The sequence below is a fragment of the Galeopterus variegatus genome, unplaced genomic scaffold (assembly GCF_000696425.1).
Source record: "Galeopterus variegatus unplaced genomic scaffold, G_variegatus-3.0.2 Scaffold15685, whole genome shotgun sequence".
Taxonomy (NCBI): Eukaryota; Metazoa; Chordata; class Mammalia; order Dermoptera; family Cynocephalidae; genus Galeopterus; species Galeopterus variegatus.
In genome coordinates this window covers 2,015-20,129 of record NW_007741796.1, presented here as the reverse complement: position 1 = coordinate 20,129, position 18,115 = coordinate 2,015, and the positions used below count along the sequence as shown (strand labels likewise).

Sequence of the window (18,115 nt, the reverse complement as noted above, 5' to 3'; positions counted from 1 at the left end):
TCTCTCCTGCTTCAGGTGGCTGCTGCCAACCTGTGCCTTTTATTGTCTTGTGGCAGCATAACTCCACTGTGCCTCTGTCTCCACATGGTCTTCCCTGTGCCTTTGTCTCAAACCTTCCTCTTCTTTCTCTTATAAGAACACTAGGTATTGGATAGCTTCATTCCTTTTTCTGTTTTTACATGAATGTTACCTTTACTTATTACTCTCTCTCTCTAGTAATGTTTGTTCTTATTTTTGGTTTTCTGACATTGATTAAATAGTATCAATAGTATTGTATTTTAACGTAAATGGTCAATCATTTTTAGTTTACTTTAATTTGAATCCTCCACACTTGATTTATTTCAAAGCACTTTTTTTTTGCAATTTTTAATTATTTTTATTTATGTCTTCAGTCATTATGGAAGAATTTTCCAAAAGTCTTTTTTATATCACAGGCTATGATTTTTCCCTATTCTATATCAAATATGAGCTTTCTGCTTTTAATCTTTTAGAATATTTTAATCTATTATTTTTGACATATGTATTTATATGATATTATTATAACTATTAGGATCGTCACTATTCCAGTAAATTTTTAGATGTTATTCAAAACCTATATCCTTTTACACTTACTAAGAATTAAAAATAGTTCTCAAAAGTACTCTTCTCAGATATTCAGAAGCTCATTCTGTGAATTTCCCCTTTCTTTTGACTCTTAGGTCTGAAGTTTTCTTTCCCATCTTATGCATATTCTTTTTCTGAAGGCGCATGTTATATTTCTCTTACTCTTTTGCCATTCACAAAATATATGGTTTTATCTAATGTTTTATGCACTGTATTTGTATGCAAATTGGTATATGTGAGGCTTAGTCTTAGAATAGAAGATTATTCTGAAAGATTATTAAAAGTGTTATGAGAATTTGGGGAGTGATCTGAGAAACACGTACAGAGATGTTACACTAGAAGACAAGTTTGGTTAGAAAATAGTAGCTGTCAGATTTGCTCAGTGTTGAAGTTCTTATTAAGTGCCATGCATATGGGAGGAACTTTCTAGAGGAGGCAAAACTTCTCCTGAGACTTGAATATCAGGAAGAGTTAACCAAGTAAAATTGGAAATGTTTTATAATGCTCATTAATTTTTTCTGTTTGAAAAGCAGTATGGTTCATCAGAAAGCATTCATTCCAAAAAAAATTATCAATCAGCCATTTACTACAGATTTATGTGCCACCCATAAAAAGACCACAGGTGGATGCATGTGGTGAGGAGATCAGTAACTTGTCTCATTCTAGTTCCAGCTCTTCAATTGCATCTTTATTTGTGGGCATCTGGTCTGCACTTAATAAGTGGCCATTCTCAGGGCACCACAAGGTGAATGTTCTTTCCCTTTTAGCCATTCTGCTATCATTTTAATGTTTTGCTCTCTGTCTCCAGGGCTTTACTGTTATCTGAAGTTTCTTGAGTGAGTGGCCTGGTGTTTGACTTCTTCAGTTCCCTTGAAGATAGGCTCTGGTGAAATTTGGCAGAAGGCAGGCTGGAGTGCGGGGGCAGTGATGGTGCATATTTTCAATATTTTAAATGTAGCATATGAAAGACAAACATAAATTTCTATTTAAAAGTAGGCAATTTTCCATTTACTGTATATTGTTAATGGTAAATTAATGATAGAATGGGTATATTACAAGTGGGGTGTAATTTTCCTCATTCATTCCATAAGAAGTCAGTAACTTTTTTTTCCTCTTTCTCCAAAGAAATATAGAATCAGACATATTGCAGGAATTCCAGAAATAAATCATCTGTTGAGTCTTGAGAGTGAAGTTTGAGCTCCTGCTGAGATATCCGAAGGACTAGAACTTAATAAGCAACCCGAAGACCGAGAAATGGTATTGCCCAGAGGACAAGACCACTGGTCCAATGAAGACATTCTGAGTTTACTGGAATCCATGGAGAATAATCTCCTGTTCAATAACAGTCATTTGTTTAAAACAACCCAATCACATCTATACTGGGAAAAAGTAGCTTTTAAAGATTTTTCTGGAGAAATATGTAAGCTCAAGTGGTTAGAGATTTCAGTTAACTTGAAGTTCCATGCTTTGAAAGAATTAGTCCTGGAAGCTAAGGAGCACATTAAAAATACCTACAAAAGCAAAAACTGCAAGAAACATCCAGACTTCCCAAAGAAGCCCCTAACTGCATATAACCACTTTGTCAAGGAAAACTGGCCTCAGTACTCTCAAAGGAACCCTGAGCTGACCAACCAGGAGCTGAACAAGTTGCTGTCTGAGAAGTACAAGGAGCTTCCAAAGCAGATAAAGCAGAAATATATTGAGGATTTCCAAAAGGGGAAGCAAGAGTTTGAGGGAAAACTGGCTCAGTTCAGAAAAGACCACCCTGATCTAGTTGAGGACTCCAAGAATTCTGGTGTCCCCAAGAGGAGCCAAATCAAAACCCAACAGAAGTTTCAGAGAAATGTGAAAGAAGTGAGGTCTCCTTCAGAAACTGATGAATTTTCCAAGAAGATGAAATTCCATGGAGAACCCTGGAAGCCCCCTATGAATGGATACCACAAGTTTCACCAACATTCGTGGTCGAGTAGGGAGCTGCAACATTTGACCCTAAGACAGCGGATGGTGGAGACTGGCAGATGCTGGCAGCGCATCCCACAGGGCCTGAAGGAACATTATAGCAGCCAGGCTGAGGAGCTACAGAAACAGTACAAGGTGGACCTGGATCTCTGGCTCAAGAGTCTGTCTCCCAAGGAATATGTTGCGTACAAAGAGGCAACCTATACTAAGCGTAAGAATAGGCCCACAACAGGAGGCCCAAACCCCAAGTTTAGACGAACCAATCTGCAGTCCTTACCAGCAAAGAGTCTTCAGGAAGGACTTGGAAAGGAGCAGGGACTGGAGGTTCTGGGGACAGCATCACCAGAGAATTTTCAAGTCAATTATCATCCCTCATGGGGATCAGAAGAGAATAAGAAGGAAGACGGGGAAGAGGATGATGGCAGTGAAGATGAAGGTGAAGAGGATGAATCTGAGGGCAGTGGCTCCAGCTCATCTTCCTCAGGGGACTCAGATTCAGTCTCCATCTGAGCTTTGTTCATACATGAAGGGTTGTGAAGCATGTATAAAGCAAATGCACTTCACAGGGCCTGGTTTTCCAAAGCCTTGCAGTTTCAAATATTGACCTTGCAAAGGACAGGAAATTTACCCCAGGCTGTATAGTCTCTGTTGTAAGATAAAGAATTGTAACACAGCAAGATTGCTGATTCAAAGACAGACAGGTTACTGATTGATATGTAAAGATACGGGAAATTGCTGTAAGAAGAGAATGTTTGCTAAAATAAAGCTTTTGTTGCAAATTGCATTATAGAATGTCATCTTACTGAATGTTACCAGCTTCTTTTGTTAAATTGGTTAAACTGTACTTAGCAAAATCCCCACCTATGTTATCTTCCTGTAACTTTCTGGTCTGGAGAATAAATGCAGGAGAGAACCCCAATTCATGGTTAATTTCCCAAATGGAAGGAATTCCTCTATCTTGAGGGTTCTGGGAGATTAACCCCTTTTCAGGGCTTCTCACTGCTCAGAAGAGATAGGCTTTGAGTAATCTTTGGTGGCTCTTCCACCCAGGGGAAAAGGGCTGACAAATCCATGGGAGGCAAAGCAACAAAGGGTTGAACAAAGAACTTTCCAGCAAAAGTTCAGGGCATCCATGTCAAGGTGAGAGAACTCTTCTGCTCCTTTTTACTTCCTTGCTTCAATATAACATAGGACAAGTTGGGAAGAAGGCAACTTGGAGCAATACTCTCTGTATTGGGTCCATAAATTGGGAGGTGAGAACCTATTTGGAGAATGAGTATAACTATGAGTCAGGTTGCCCCTGCCCTATCCCTCCAATATTACCCCTGGAGGAACTTTATGCAGTTAAGGCTCTCAGAATAAACAAAGCGATGCTTGGGATGTGGGGGACACACTGGATTAGACTGAATATTCCTGAAGTAAGAAATTTTAGTTTGCTCATTTTTATCCTGCCAGAGGTGGTAGGGGTCACCCATGAGCCTGTGACCCCACCTTCTCTGTGGAACTGTCTCCCAGGGCCCTGCACTGAATCTAGAGTGGGGAGTATTTGATGAGAGGTAGGGCAGGTGCCTTAAGAAAATTGTCACACACCTGATATCTCTCTCTCTTCTCCTTGAAGTAAGTAGTTGGCCATTCCCACACCTGGAAGTGGGCAGAGTCGTAGAAGCAGAGTCTATATGTGTAGTTATGTCTTAGCTCTTAGTGAGACTGTTCTTACTAATTAAAAAAATGTAAATTAGAAAAACAAACAAACAAAAAAACTTGTGTGCTTCATTAAAGTGATGTTCCACATAGAATCAATGCCTCATGGCTTTAGGCACTGGTTTTCCAACTGGTGTTTGTATTCATTCTGGACAGAAGTGCCAAATGCTTCCTGCTCCTCCAGATGTAAATNGGACAGGAAATTTACCCCAGGCTGTATAGTCTCTGTTGTAAGATAAAGAATTGTAACACAGGAAGATTGCTGATTCAAAGACAGACAGGTTACTGATTGATATGTAAAGATACTGGGAAATTGCTGTAAGAAGAGAATGTTTGCTAAAATCAAGCTTTTGTTGCAAATTGCATTATAGAATGTCACCTTACTGAATGTTACCAGCTTCTTTTGTTAAATTGGTTAAACTGTACTTAGCAAAAACCCCACCTATGTTCTCTTCCTGTAACTTTCTGGTGTGGAGAATAAATGCAGGAAGAGAACCCCAATTCATGGTTAATTTCCCAAATGGAAGGAATTCCTCTATCTTGAGGGTTCTGGGAGATTAACCCCTTTTCAGGGTTTCTCACTGCTCAGAAGAGATAGGCTTTGAGTAATCTTTGGTGGCTCTTCCACCCAGGGGAAAAGGGTTGACAAATCCATGGGAGGCAAAGCAACAAAGGGTTGAACAGAGAACTTTCCAGCAAAAGTGCAGGGCATCCATGTCAAGGGGAGAGAACTCTTCTGCTCCTTTTTACTTCCTTGCTTCAATATAACATAGGACAAGTTGGGAAGAAGGCAACTTGGAGCAATACTCTCTGTATCGGGTCCATAAATTGGGAGGTGAGAACCTATTTGGAGAATGAGTATTACTATGAGTCAGTTTGCCCCTGCCCTATCCCTCCAATATCACCCCTGGAGGAACTTTATGCAGTTAAGGCTCTCAGAATAAACAAAGCGATGCTTGGGATGTGGGGGACACACTGGATTAGACTGAATATTCCTGAAGTAAGAAATTTTAGTTTGCTCATTTTTATCCTGCCAGAGGTGGTAGGGGTCACCCATGAGCCTGTGACCCCACCTTCTCTGTGGAACTGTCTCCCAGGGCCCTGCACTGAATCTAGAGTGGGGAGTATTTGATGAGAGGTAGGGCAGGTGCCTTAAGAAAATTGTCACACACCTGATATCTCTCTCTCTTCTCCTTGAAGTAAGTAGTTGGCCATTCCCACACCTGGAAGTGGGCAGAGTCGTAGAAGCAGAGTCTATATGTGTAGTTATGTCTTAGCTCTTAGTGAGACTGTTCTTACTAATTAAAAAAATGTAAATTAGAAAAACAAACAAACAAAAAAACTTGTGTGCTTCATTAAAGTGATATTCCACATAGAATCAATGCCTCATGGCTTTAGGCACTGGTTTTCCAAGTGGTGTTTGTATTCATTCTGGACAGAAGTGCCAAATGCTTCCTGCTCCTCCAGATGTAAATAACTGTCACCCTTAGCATTCAGGGTAGATTGAGAAATACATAGAAATATATAGACATAAATAGTACAATATTTTGTTACAGTATCTGGTCTGTCTGAATTCATGCAATAGTATCATTGCTTTAATTATTTTGGTTTACTTGTATGTTTGAAAATCTACTGAAGGCTACTGCCTTCTCATTAGACTTTTCTGCCCGAATATGCCTAGCTATTGTTGTATTTTGTTGTCATGAATATTAGCATTACAGAAGTAGTTGTATCCTTTTGATATGAACATCATCGAGGACTGAGTGTTTATTTTACTCTTTCATATTTTATTGAATTGTTATTTATCAGTGTTTTTCTAGGTAAACAATAAGTTACAGAAAATAATGGCAATATTTATGATTTTTATACTTCTAATTTCTTTCTCTTTCTAAATGTGTTGAATGGAATATCCAGAGCAGTGTTAGCTAATAACAGTGATATGTTTGTGTCTTGCTTCCGGCTTTGAAGCTAATGCTTACAGGATTTGCAACCATGGAAATTGTGCTCATACATACATTTGAAATAAATTATAGCATTTTAAGAAGATGCCTATTTACTTATATTATTAATTGGTTTTAGTTCATAATGTGTTGTAGTACATTGAATTGTGTCCCCCAAATTTGATATATTAGAAACTTGGCCCCCACTGTTACTGATAAGAGGGTGGGAAATCCTATTATGATAATTGAAAGGTGGAGCCTCGAAGTGCTGATTAGATTGTAGGAGCACGCCATAGTGAATGGATTAAAAACAGTGGTCAAGGGCATGGTTCTGGGGGCTTTAAAAGAAGAGAGAAGAGAGTCTTTCTTTCTCTCTCTGCTCATTCTCCTTCTACCATCTTGCTATGTGAGATGCCTGGGTCATTACTGCCACCACCAGAGGGAATTTGGACTTCCCAAGCACAGAAAATGTAAGCAATAAATTTCGTTTTCTTAATAAATTACACAGTTTCAAGTATTTTGTTATAAGCAACAGAAACAGAGTAATACATGTGTATTAATTTTTATCCAATGCCTGTTATCATATATCAATGTGATTTTTCCTTTGTATATTAATCAGGGTTCTCCAGAGAAACAGAAATAATATAGAGGAAGAGAGAGAGAGACTTGTTATGAGTAATTGGCTTACACAGTTATGGAGCCTGATAAATTCCATGATCTGGTATCTGCAAGCTGGATACCTAAGAGGGCTGTTGGTGTAGTAGTTATGAGTCTGAAGGCCTGAGAACCAGGGAACTGATAGTGTAAATCTCAGTCCAAGGGCAGGCCCTCAATAGGTTGGATGATTTTTGGGGGGAGGACAATCTGGTTGGATGATTTTTGGGGGGAAGACAATCTACTATGTCCACCAATTCAAATTGACACACGAAATTAACCATCACACTTAGTTTTGTTAATAGAAAGAATTCTATTCTGTGCTAAAGAATTACCTAATACTGAGAACTTGTAACTTTTCAGAAATAAATCGACTTGGCTATGCTGTATTGAAAACATGACTAAAATTTATGCAATTCCTTCAACCATTCTTATGTCAGATATGTTATACTTGTGCAGCGCTTCTGAATCTATTTAGAAAATTTGTTACCCCTAAGTTTTCACATTGCATAGTCTAGGTTTGCATTGTTTATTTTCCTCCAGACTAATAAGACCTTAGGGGTGCTGGAAACAGAACACTATATATTTAATTAAAGCCCAAAGAATTCTCTCACTTTTTTCCCCAGAAAATTGAAAGAAAATGTACATGTGGGAAAGCAACTAAGGGGGGAAATCTGTCACATAACTGTTTCAGACACACAGACTAAATTATATTAATATTTACTCTCTTTCACATTGCAGAAAATTGTAGAAAAATTGAATGGTAAATACAGAAGGGGTTAACTATGTTCTGTAATGTGCATGATGTCATGGAAGACCAGAGGAAGGGCAGGTATACCTTCCTAACAGTGATGCTTGAGCTGAATATTCAAGGAGCTGGTATGTCAAAGAGGAGAAAGGACATTTCAGGGTTATGAAGTTTATATATTTAATACACTCATTAACTGGCTCTCATTTATCAGACTTTCCTTTTTCTCACATACTATAAATTCCTGGTTTTCCAACATGGCCTTCTCCGATTCCTTTGCTGTTTTCTTTTTCATGGGGATCTGCTTATTCTCATCTTAGTCTATGCTCCTTTCCAGCATGAACTTATCATGCCCTGCGCTTTTATCTATCATTCTTAATGGAGATAATATAAGTCACAAATTCATGTAAACTCCAAATATAAAAGCTCAGATCACAAAGTGATTATTTCATTGATGTTTTCATCATAGTTTTGCTCTGGAACAACAAAGGAGAAATGTCTGAAATTCAGTATTCACTTTACTTCCAAATGTAGCTCCTTCTTTGAGCATGCTCTTCCTCGGCAATGATACCACAGATCACCCATCTGTCCAAGTCTTTTTCATTTTATATACTTACAAACGTTTCCCCTGTTTCCTCTCTACCTTCCCAATGAAGGTGACCAGGCTTCTCATCACACAGTCATAAACGTGAGCCCCAAAAGGGTTGTCATAGGATCTTCCAAGCTCTAGTAAAATTTTAATAAATTTCTCGATAATTAATTTTTTATTAGCTTTGCTGGTTGTTAAACACAGAATAAGTAGAGGAGAATAGATTAATGAATGAGAAAATATAATTTAACAATTGACAATTTAAAAATATTTTAACAATTAAGAGAAAAATATTTTTAATATGAGATATAAAGGAACAGTTAAGAGAAAAATAATTTTAATATAAGATATAAAGGTCTTTAAAAGCTTTATCCTAGCTGTGTGTCTGTATACATGTATAATTATATCCATATTATGTATTTTATGAATATATATAATGCAGACTCTTAAATATGTTTCCATGTTTTATTTTCTTAAAACTAATATTTATTAAAGTCTATTTTCAGTTTTTACCTAATAAAAAAAAGAACTAACAAACAAGGCAGTTCGGGCCCAAAAAATGTCTAATATTTTTACTGCTTTAGAGTTTTATAAGCAGTTTCAGTAGTATGTTAAGTGTAAATATGTGCTTTTCTTATAGCTTCTGGGGATTTAGAAATTTTTATATGAAGTCTAGATGGCTGACGTGTTGAATGTATTTAGAAAACACTGTTGCAGGTTATGTCCTTTGTTTCCCTCAATGACATTAAATTTGCAAAACCAGCTTTAGAGACCTGATTCCTTTTACCTCAAGATCTGAAGATCCTATAATCACATTTGCCACTAGGAGGTAGTGATCGTGTAGCCCAGGCTAGGTAGTGAGATGTACAGATATAACTGGGGCTCTGCTTACAAATTTACATAATGCATTTTTTAATTAATTCAGCACCTACCCACTCTTTTTTAAGACTCGTCTTCACTCTGTGAGATACAAAGATGAAAGTCATAATTCCTGACTTCATGACACTCACAGTAAAAGGCAGCATTATTTGGACAAAAAAGCACAAATACTGAAATTGGACACATATAGATTACTATTATGATAAGATAGCATTGGTTAAAATAACTGTCTCTTTTCTTATGTTTTCTTACCTATATATTCATGAATTTGGAATAAAATTATAGCTAGATTTTATGAAGTGAAGGTTAGACTTAATGCTTAGGAAGTGTCTCTAATAGCAGATTCACAGAAATTGTGAGGTTGATTTCTATCTTTCTTTCTTGATTTCACCCATAATCCATATTTCCCCTTTACAGAATATCAACAAAAGGAAATTTTAAGTAATACGTATTATATAGCAAGATGAATTACGTTAAAATAAATAAAAATACAATTAGTGAATTTTTTTGCAATGCACATGCCACAATGACTACAATTTTGCTAGAATTTGGTCTCGGTTTTGACCTAAACTATCAATCCAGATATATTTTTAAGGAGCTCTTGTGTTGTATATATTGGTACATGCTAATGGTAGGAGACTTGGTTGCAATGGCAATTGATAGAAAGTGCAGCACATTTTTAAAAATGTAAAAAATTTTCTGAAAGGCCATTAAAGCGGGGTTTGTCCTTGATAAAATAAGTGTTCAGTAGAAGAAGAGGTATTGGAAGTGGTGTCCAGAGAGAGGGAATAGCATACCCCAAAAATTAAAGGGAAGGAGGGTGTGATGCCTTTGGAGAACTACTTCTATTATTCCTTTGTCATGGTCCTCTCTTACACACAACTTGTAGAAACTACTAAAAGTACTAAAAACACTGAGATCTGGGTTGGAGGCATTTTTTGTTTATACATTTCCTGTTTTCTGATTTATTCATGAGCAAAAGACAACTGTCTGTAGCCTTGACACTGTCATTTTAGTGGCTTGCTGCTTAGTGACTCCCCTGTTCTTCTATATCTGATTTAAATCTCAATTATATCTGATTTAAATCTTATTTCAGGAATCAGTTCCTGAAAAATTTCTATTCTCATTACCGTCTGCATTAAGCTACCCTTTCCTATGCTTTTGTGATTTCTTGAATGTTACAGTACATAACACACAGAACAGGGTCTGATGTAAATAACTGTGTTCAATTAAACATATTAACTCAGCCAACTTTCTTGTTGATCAATGTCTTAGTCAGTTCAGACTGCTATAACAAATATATCAAAGTTTAGGTGGCTTAAACTACAAACACTTATTTCTCTCAGTTCTGTTGGCTGGGAAGTCCAAGATCCAGGTACTGGCAAATCAAGTGTCTGCTGAGGGCTGCATTCCTGGTTTGCAGATGGCCATCTTCTTATATATTCAAATGGTAGAGAGCAGAGAGAGAGGAAGCAAACTCTCTCATATGTTTTCTCTTAAGGGCACTAATCCCATCATGAGGGCTCCACTCTCCAGACTTCCCAATAGCTCCATCTCTAAATACAATCACTTTAGGGATTAGGCTTCAACATATAAATTTGGGGGTGGGGGTGGGGGACACAAACATCAGCCCATGGCCGTAGACTATGTGTTTTTATTTATTCACTTACAAAATATTTTAATTCCTAGTATTTGCTTTGTACAATGCTAGACAATATGAATACAATTGTGGACAGGTAAAACTCATCCATGAAGTGAAGTCTACAATCTACTGAGGACAGCAGACACTGAACAAGGTCTCTGACTGTGAGGTGTGTTGCAAAAGAGGCAGTACCAGACACTATGAGAGCAAATAATAAAGGAGCTCAAACTAGTATTACAGTCAATTAACGGCACTAAAGATAATAAATCTGAAACACCAGCTTTAACTGATGTTACCATCGAATTAAGTGAACTAAAATTGGCGTATATTCTTAAACAATAGTCTTTTCTATTTTTTTTAATTATCCCAACCACTGGCTTAAATGAGACTGTCAAGAACAATGAAAGCTACAAAGTTTACTCTGCTTACACGATAACAATTTAGCCTGCCAGAGTTATAGATAGATCTTTTCAGTTCACTCACTACGCTTCTCAACCCTGGAGGCTGAACTATTATGATTATATCATTAGATTTCCTTTTCTCTGTGGCTTATAATTGTGTTAGATGTTTGGAGAACCCCAGAGAGAGAGAGAGACAGGTGGGATAAAGGAGTACAAGGCCAGGCTATTTATTTTACTTGATTATTCCTCTGTAAAGTAACTTGGGTAGGTAAGTTTCCCTTAATAGAAGGTCACAATTCCTATTAAGGGGACTAATTTATTTGACTCTCTTTCTAAATTTCAGAAACCTCTCCATCCATTTTTCCTTCTGTGCTTAGGGGAAATAACAGCTACACAGGCACTGACATTGCTTCCTGCAACTACTCCTTGGATTTTCTGTGTACAACACTTACACCTTGTCCAGAACATGGGTTATAATAGTGAAAAACGGCTGGAATGATGAGCAAGTTTAAAGCACCCAGAGTTAGCTTGCTGGACATCAAGAAAGATGATGAGAGATCCTCTCTACCCTCTTCATTTCTCTGCACTGTGTTATGAGGTAGAGTGGCGGCATTCAGATGTTTTTAAAAACTCCAACTTTGGTAATCCACTGATAGAGAAGAAGACACTGACTTGAATAAAGGAGAGGAAGTGAGGAGAGGGCTTTTGGCTTCTGAATTCAGAGAATGGAGTGAAAAATACATGATTATTGGTCGATTATCTCTGTGCTAAGATAATGCTTAGAAACTTATCACCTTTGCTACTGTTTTGTAATTGCTTGTTTATTTTTTTTTTAGAGGAAAGTGTCTTACCTGGTTCTTTTCTTTGCAACCTGCTTGGCATATAGTATGTATTTAAAAGTCACAGTTTTAATTCATGAATGAGAGAAATCAATAACAGAAGGTAGGCAGAACATCAGCTGGAAGGAAATGTGCTCATTGGTTCTAGGTAAGCCATTAAATGTAAATAGACATTTATAATTGGGCATTTAAAAAACCCAGAAATGGGGTCAATTCCTGACTTTCATCTATATTGTATATAAGGCATTAAAGGAATTATTTAACCCATAGAAACTTCAAGTTGCTCATATAAAATATCAGGACAGTGTCATACCTTGTAGGTTTTCTGTGAGGATTCAGAGCAATGTGTGGAAGAACATCTCAGGCCTGGCACATCATAGTCACCCTTATACATTGTTCCTTCCTTTCCCATATCTGCCTCTAGGTCACAAAAAGGCCTAATGAAAGAGGTTTGAGAAGAAATTGCCCATTCTACTTTTATAAAAAATAGATCATAATAGAAGTAAAATGAAAGAGAAGAAAATTGAATGGCACTGAGGAAAAGATAGCATGAAATATTCAAACTCCAGGAGGCAAAGTAAAATTTAGTATAAAATAAATGAATTTCTAATAGCACATAAAAAGAACTTAGAAGTTGTCTCTTTATTTGAGAAAATAAATCAAGTCAACAATTACAATATCAAAGAAGTGGTAAGTATTGGTTTTAAAAATGGTATTTATCATAGAATTGTTTTTCCACCATGTATTCTACATATTTCAAGAATAAAACAAAAGCAGTTTTCTGAAAATATGAAGGAAGTAGAGACCGTTAACTAAACCAGAAATCCTAAGCTTTTATTTCATTTATCAATTATTCAATCCAACATTTCCCAAACACCTATAATACTAGGCATTGTACAGGGGCCTGGATTTACAAGTGCTGTCATACATCTCTTAGTGACGATAACATGTTCTGAGAAATGCATTGCTGGGCGATTTTGTTGTTCTGTGCACATCATAGAGTGTACTTACAAACCTAGACAGTATAGCCTCCTATACACGCAGGCCATATGTTATAGCCTATTGCTCACAGCCAGCATCACACACACACATGAGTGTGCATTGCACTGCAACATTAAGATGTCCATGATGTCACTAGGCCGTAGAAATTTTTCAGATCCATCAAAATCTTATGGAACGACCACTGCACATGTGATTGGTCACTGACCAAAATGTTATTATGTGGTTCATTACCATAGTAGAAGCTAGACTAGGAAAGGAATCAAGTACCAGATGACCAGATACAGGATTACAGTTTGATGAAAAACCTTTAAAGGCAGGTTTGTGAGGCACTAGAATGGAAACAGGGAGACTCAAATCCAGAAAATTAGCTTTCCTGGATGAAAAGAGAGGAAGTGAGTGCTGAGGTAAGGTTCTAACTTCCTGGTGGTTTGAGGTGGTTGTTCTTTACCTACAAATTGTGTTGTGTTGGTCCATATCCAATGTTAGTTCCTTCTCAGGACTTGATCATGATTTTGTGACCTGAAAGTAGGCCAACTATAAAGGGATTCCCACTCTCCCATGTATTTCATAGTTTGAGTCTCAAGTCAGGAAGTGGGTTGTTTCATTATAGAGAAAGGGGGTGGCAGAAGCAGGACTAGAATTCAGAGCTCCAGACTTCTGATGCCCCAGATTCCATCTGCCTAAAGCCTGGTGTTGGGGGTGAGGAAATGACAGAGTGGGAAAAGTGGCTGAATGAGACTAGAAACTGCTTTCCTCTACCTTCCTCACTTTTGCCAAGTCCTTTCTAACAGGCACATTCACCATATCCTTGAGATGGAAGAAATTGATTTAAGCATTTGTCATTGAGTGCTGGATTTCCACTAGAAATCATAGCCAGTAAGAAGGACAATAGCTTCCTCATGTTAAATAATTATTTTCAGATCAAGTTAGAGGGGTGTGTCATGATGCTGCTTGAGGCTCCCCATTCTGTCATCATTATCTGAGAATCCTTGTGCTGCCCCCAAAGCCCCAGCACCACAGCTCCTGGGAGGTGGCTTTGGAGAAGAGGAAGTCACACAGTTGAAGTCACACCCTGGCAGGGGAGGAAGTGTGCACCAACACATGGCATTTTCCGAACACCTAAACCCATAATAAATGAGTAAAAAGAAAAGAAAAGAGGGGCAAAAGGACAAATATGGCTTGCAGGATACAGGAGCTTTGGAGAGAAAGAAGGCAGTGAACATGTCTTGATTAAACCACAGCAATCTGATATAAATATAATGGAACCTGAATTGAGTGGAAAAAACAGACCATTTTTTCTATCCTCTCACACCACAACAGGCAACAACATAAAAGACAGAACTCTGTGACCAAATGTGTGGGTTTTCTCCCCACACCCTAAACTATTCTGCAACAGGCACCAGCTGGGTGCTCTCCAATTCAATTCCAACACTATACACCTGGAGATAGTGTCAGATTCAACAGGTTAAGGGTTCAGTCCTGAAGACGTCAACCCCCTCCTTTCTGACGCCAGTCTCAAGATACAGGTTGTTTTAACTGTGCTTTTGACAGACTGGCTATAAACTGGGTTTCCCAAAACCCTACTCTTGAGTTTGATTAATTTTGCTCAGTGGCTCACTGAACTGAGGGAAACACTTATGTTTACCTGTTTATTAGAAAATATATTTTAAAGGATACAAATAAACAGCCAGATGAAGATACATACTGTGAGGTTTGGAAGGGTACTGAGTCCAAGAGATTCTGTCCCTGTGGAGTTGGGGTGCAACACCCTCCCTGCAAGTAAGGGGGAAAACCCCCATTTGTTTGCTATCCAGAACTTCTCTTAACCAAATTCTCCTGGGGTTTTATGCAAGCCTCATTACATAGACATGATTGATTAAATCACTCCCTATTGGACAGCAACTTAACGTTCAGCCCCTCTGCCCTCCTGGAGGTTTGGGGGTGGGGGTGAAAGTCCTGCCTTGGTCATTTCTGTGAGCAGCCTCCATCCTGAAGCTGTCTGGGGGCTGCTAAGTCATTAGAATACTCAAAAGTGGGGAATGCATTGAATCTGTTGGTCACTTTGGATAGTATAGACATTTTCCACCAAAATACCAAAGACATTTTTCACAGAAATGGAAAAAACAATCCTAACATTCATATGGAACAACAAAAGACCCTGAATTGCCAAAGCAATCCTGAGCAAAAAAAAACTAAAGCTGCAGGCATAACACTACCTGACTTCAAATTTTACTACAGAGCTATGTAACCAAAACAGCATGGTACTGGCATAAAAATAGACACTCGGAACAGTAGAGCATAATAGAGATCCCAGAAATCACCCCTCAGGCTTACAGCTATCTGATATTTGACAAAGGCAACAAAAACATACATTGGGGAAAAGCCTGCCTCTTCAATAAGTGGTAGTAGGAAAACTGGATATCCATATATAGAAGAATGAAACTAGACACGCACCTCTCACTGTGTACTATAATCAATTCAAAATGGATTAAAGACTTAAGTATAAGACCCGAAACTCTAAAATTACTAGGGAAAAATGTAGGTTAAACACTTCAGGAACTAGGTCTGGGCACAGACTTTATGAACATGAGCCTGAAAGCACAAGCAACAAAAGAAAAAATAAACAAAGGGACTATATCAAACTAAAAAGCTCTGCACAGCAAAGGAAACAATCACCAGAGTGAAAAGACAACCTACAGAGTGGGAGAAAATTTTTGATAACTATGCACCCAACAAGGAATTAATATCCATAGTATACAAGGAACTCAAGCAATTACACAGTAAAAAAAAAAAAACAAAAAACAAATAACCCAATTAAAAAATGTGCAAAGGAGCTGAATAGACATTTAAGGGAAGACATACAAATGGCCAAGAGGTACATGAAAAAATTCTCAACATCACTAGTCAATAAGGAAATGCAAATTAAAACTACATTGAGATATCACCTCACCCCAGTTAGACTATCTTTAATCAAAAAGACAGAGAATAACAGATGCTGGTGAGGTGTGAAGAGAAGGGAACATGCCTACACTGTTGGTGGGACTATAAATTAGTGCAACCACTGTGGAAAACAGTATGGAGGTTTCTCAAACAACTACGGATAGATCTTCCATATGATCCAGCAATCCCACTTCTGAGTATATACCAAAGGAATGAAAATCATCATGTCAAAGGGATACCTGCACTCCCATGTCCATCGCAGTTCTATTTACAATGGCCAAGATATGGAACCAACCTAAATGTCCATCGATGGAAGATTGGGTAAGGAATATGTGGTATATAGACACCATGGAATACTACTCTGCCATAAAAAGAATGAAATTCTGCCATTCACAGCAATGTGGTTGAACTTGGAGAAACTTATGTTGAGTGAAATAAGCAAAGTACAGAGGGATAAATACCACATGTCCTCATAAGTGGGAGCTAAGAGAGAAAGAACTAAGGAAAGAAGGACCACAGTGGTACATTGGATTTGCAGAGGGAGAGAGAATTCCTAGGGATACAAAGTGGAGTAGGGGAGAGGGGATGGGGAGGGAGGTCAGGGATAATTGGGTGGGGGACACGGGGTATAATCACAATTTGTGGCAATGGGAATGCTGCCAGTATGGATCTAGCCATCATATCTTGGGCAAAAGTGCTGACAACCATTTTTGTACCCCATGAATATTCATAACCAATAAAAAAACTAGAATACACAAAGACAGCACTTAGGAGATTCAAAGGATTTTATGAGTTATATGCCAGGAAAGGGATGATGAAGACCAAACATATATTTCACAACATCACAGAGTCACATGTGTACTTTAAAATTTTCATGTAGCCACATTAAGAAGCATAAAAATAACAGGTAAAATTAATTGTGTGTGTACACACATATATATATATATAATATATATTATTTAATATATATTAAATATATATATTGAAATATATATTTTATTTGTATAATATATATATATAATATATTATTTAACCCAATATGTCCACAGTGTTATAAATTTAATGTGTAACTATTATAGAAACTTTTAATTTTTTTTATTGAAACATATTTCTTGTACATATTTATTGGCTACAGGGTTATATCTCAGTGCACATGTACAATGTGTGATGATCCATTCGGGGCAATCAGCATGTTCATCCTTGCCAAACCCAGCCATTTCTTTGTGTTGTGCACATTTGATCTCTCTTCCGGTTGTTCGATAACATGCAGTAAGTCATTGTTAATTACAGATTCCTGGGTCGACTGGACACTGATTGGATTTATTTTTCCTATCTGACTCTGATTTTGTACCCAATAACCAGCTTCTCACCATCCCTTCTCCCCCCTCCCACTCCCACCTCTAGTAACCACAGTTCTTCTCTCTCCTTTTAACAGTTGAATTTCTTCTTATTTACTTGTTTTTTGTTTAGTTTTATTTTGTTCTGTTTTTTAGTTTCCACATATGAGTGAGAATATGCAGTATTTCTCTTTCTGCATCTGGCTTCTTTCACTTTACATAATTTTCTCCAAGCTCATCCACATTGCTGTGAACGACAGAATTTCGCTGTTTTTTGTAGCTGAGTAGTATTCCATGGTGTTTATCTACCACATTTTCATTATCCAGGCATCTGTTGATGGACATTTAGGCTGGTTCCATATCTTGGTTATTGTGAATAGAGCTGCTGTAAACATGTTTAAGGGATACTTGCACTCCAGTATTTACAGCAGCTCTATTCAAAATAGTATAGAAACTATTAACGTGACATTTTACTATCTTTTTTTAGACCAAGTCTCAGAGATCAGTGTGTATTTCACAATGATCACACATCTTAATTCATACTAGTCACATTTCATGTACTCAGCAGTGACTAGTGACTAGAAGCTATGCTATTGGACAGTGCAGAATTGCACAATTCTGTACATTATTTTTCTTTTCAAATTCCTATATTCTTTGAAGAAAAATGAGAAAGAATAGAAGAGCAAGGGGGAAAAGTGAGGATAGAATGGAAAAAGAGGGGCAGAAAAACAGAGTAGGCACTGGTCTGAGGGCAAAGACCCCTCAGTCACAGCCAAAGGTCTCACATGCACTCCTGGATTCATTGAAGGGGCCCTTCCCAGGTCTTCCCCTTCTTTCCAACCTCAGATTCATGGCTCCTCTCTGCAGGTGAAATACTGTGT

At 37.7% G+C, this 18,115-nt stretch overlaps 1 protein-coding gene across 1 annotated transcript; it reads left to right on the top strand.

Annotated features, from left to right (window-relative positions):
* The first annotated feature begins 1,857 nt into the window (after positions 1–1,857).
* LOC103582315 (putative upstream-binding factor 1-like protein 1) lies at positions 1,858–3,072 on the top strand. The gene has a single exon (XM_008563950.1). The coding sequence runs from the start codon at positions 1,858–1,860 to the stop codon at positions 3,070–3,072; it is 1,215 nt and encodes a 404-aa protein (XP_008562172.1).
* Positions 3,073–18,115: the final 15,043 nt, after the last annotated feature.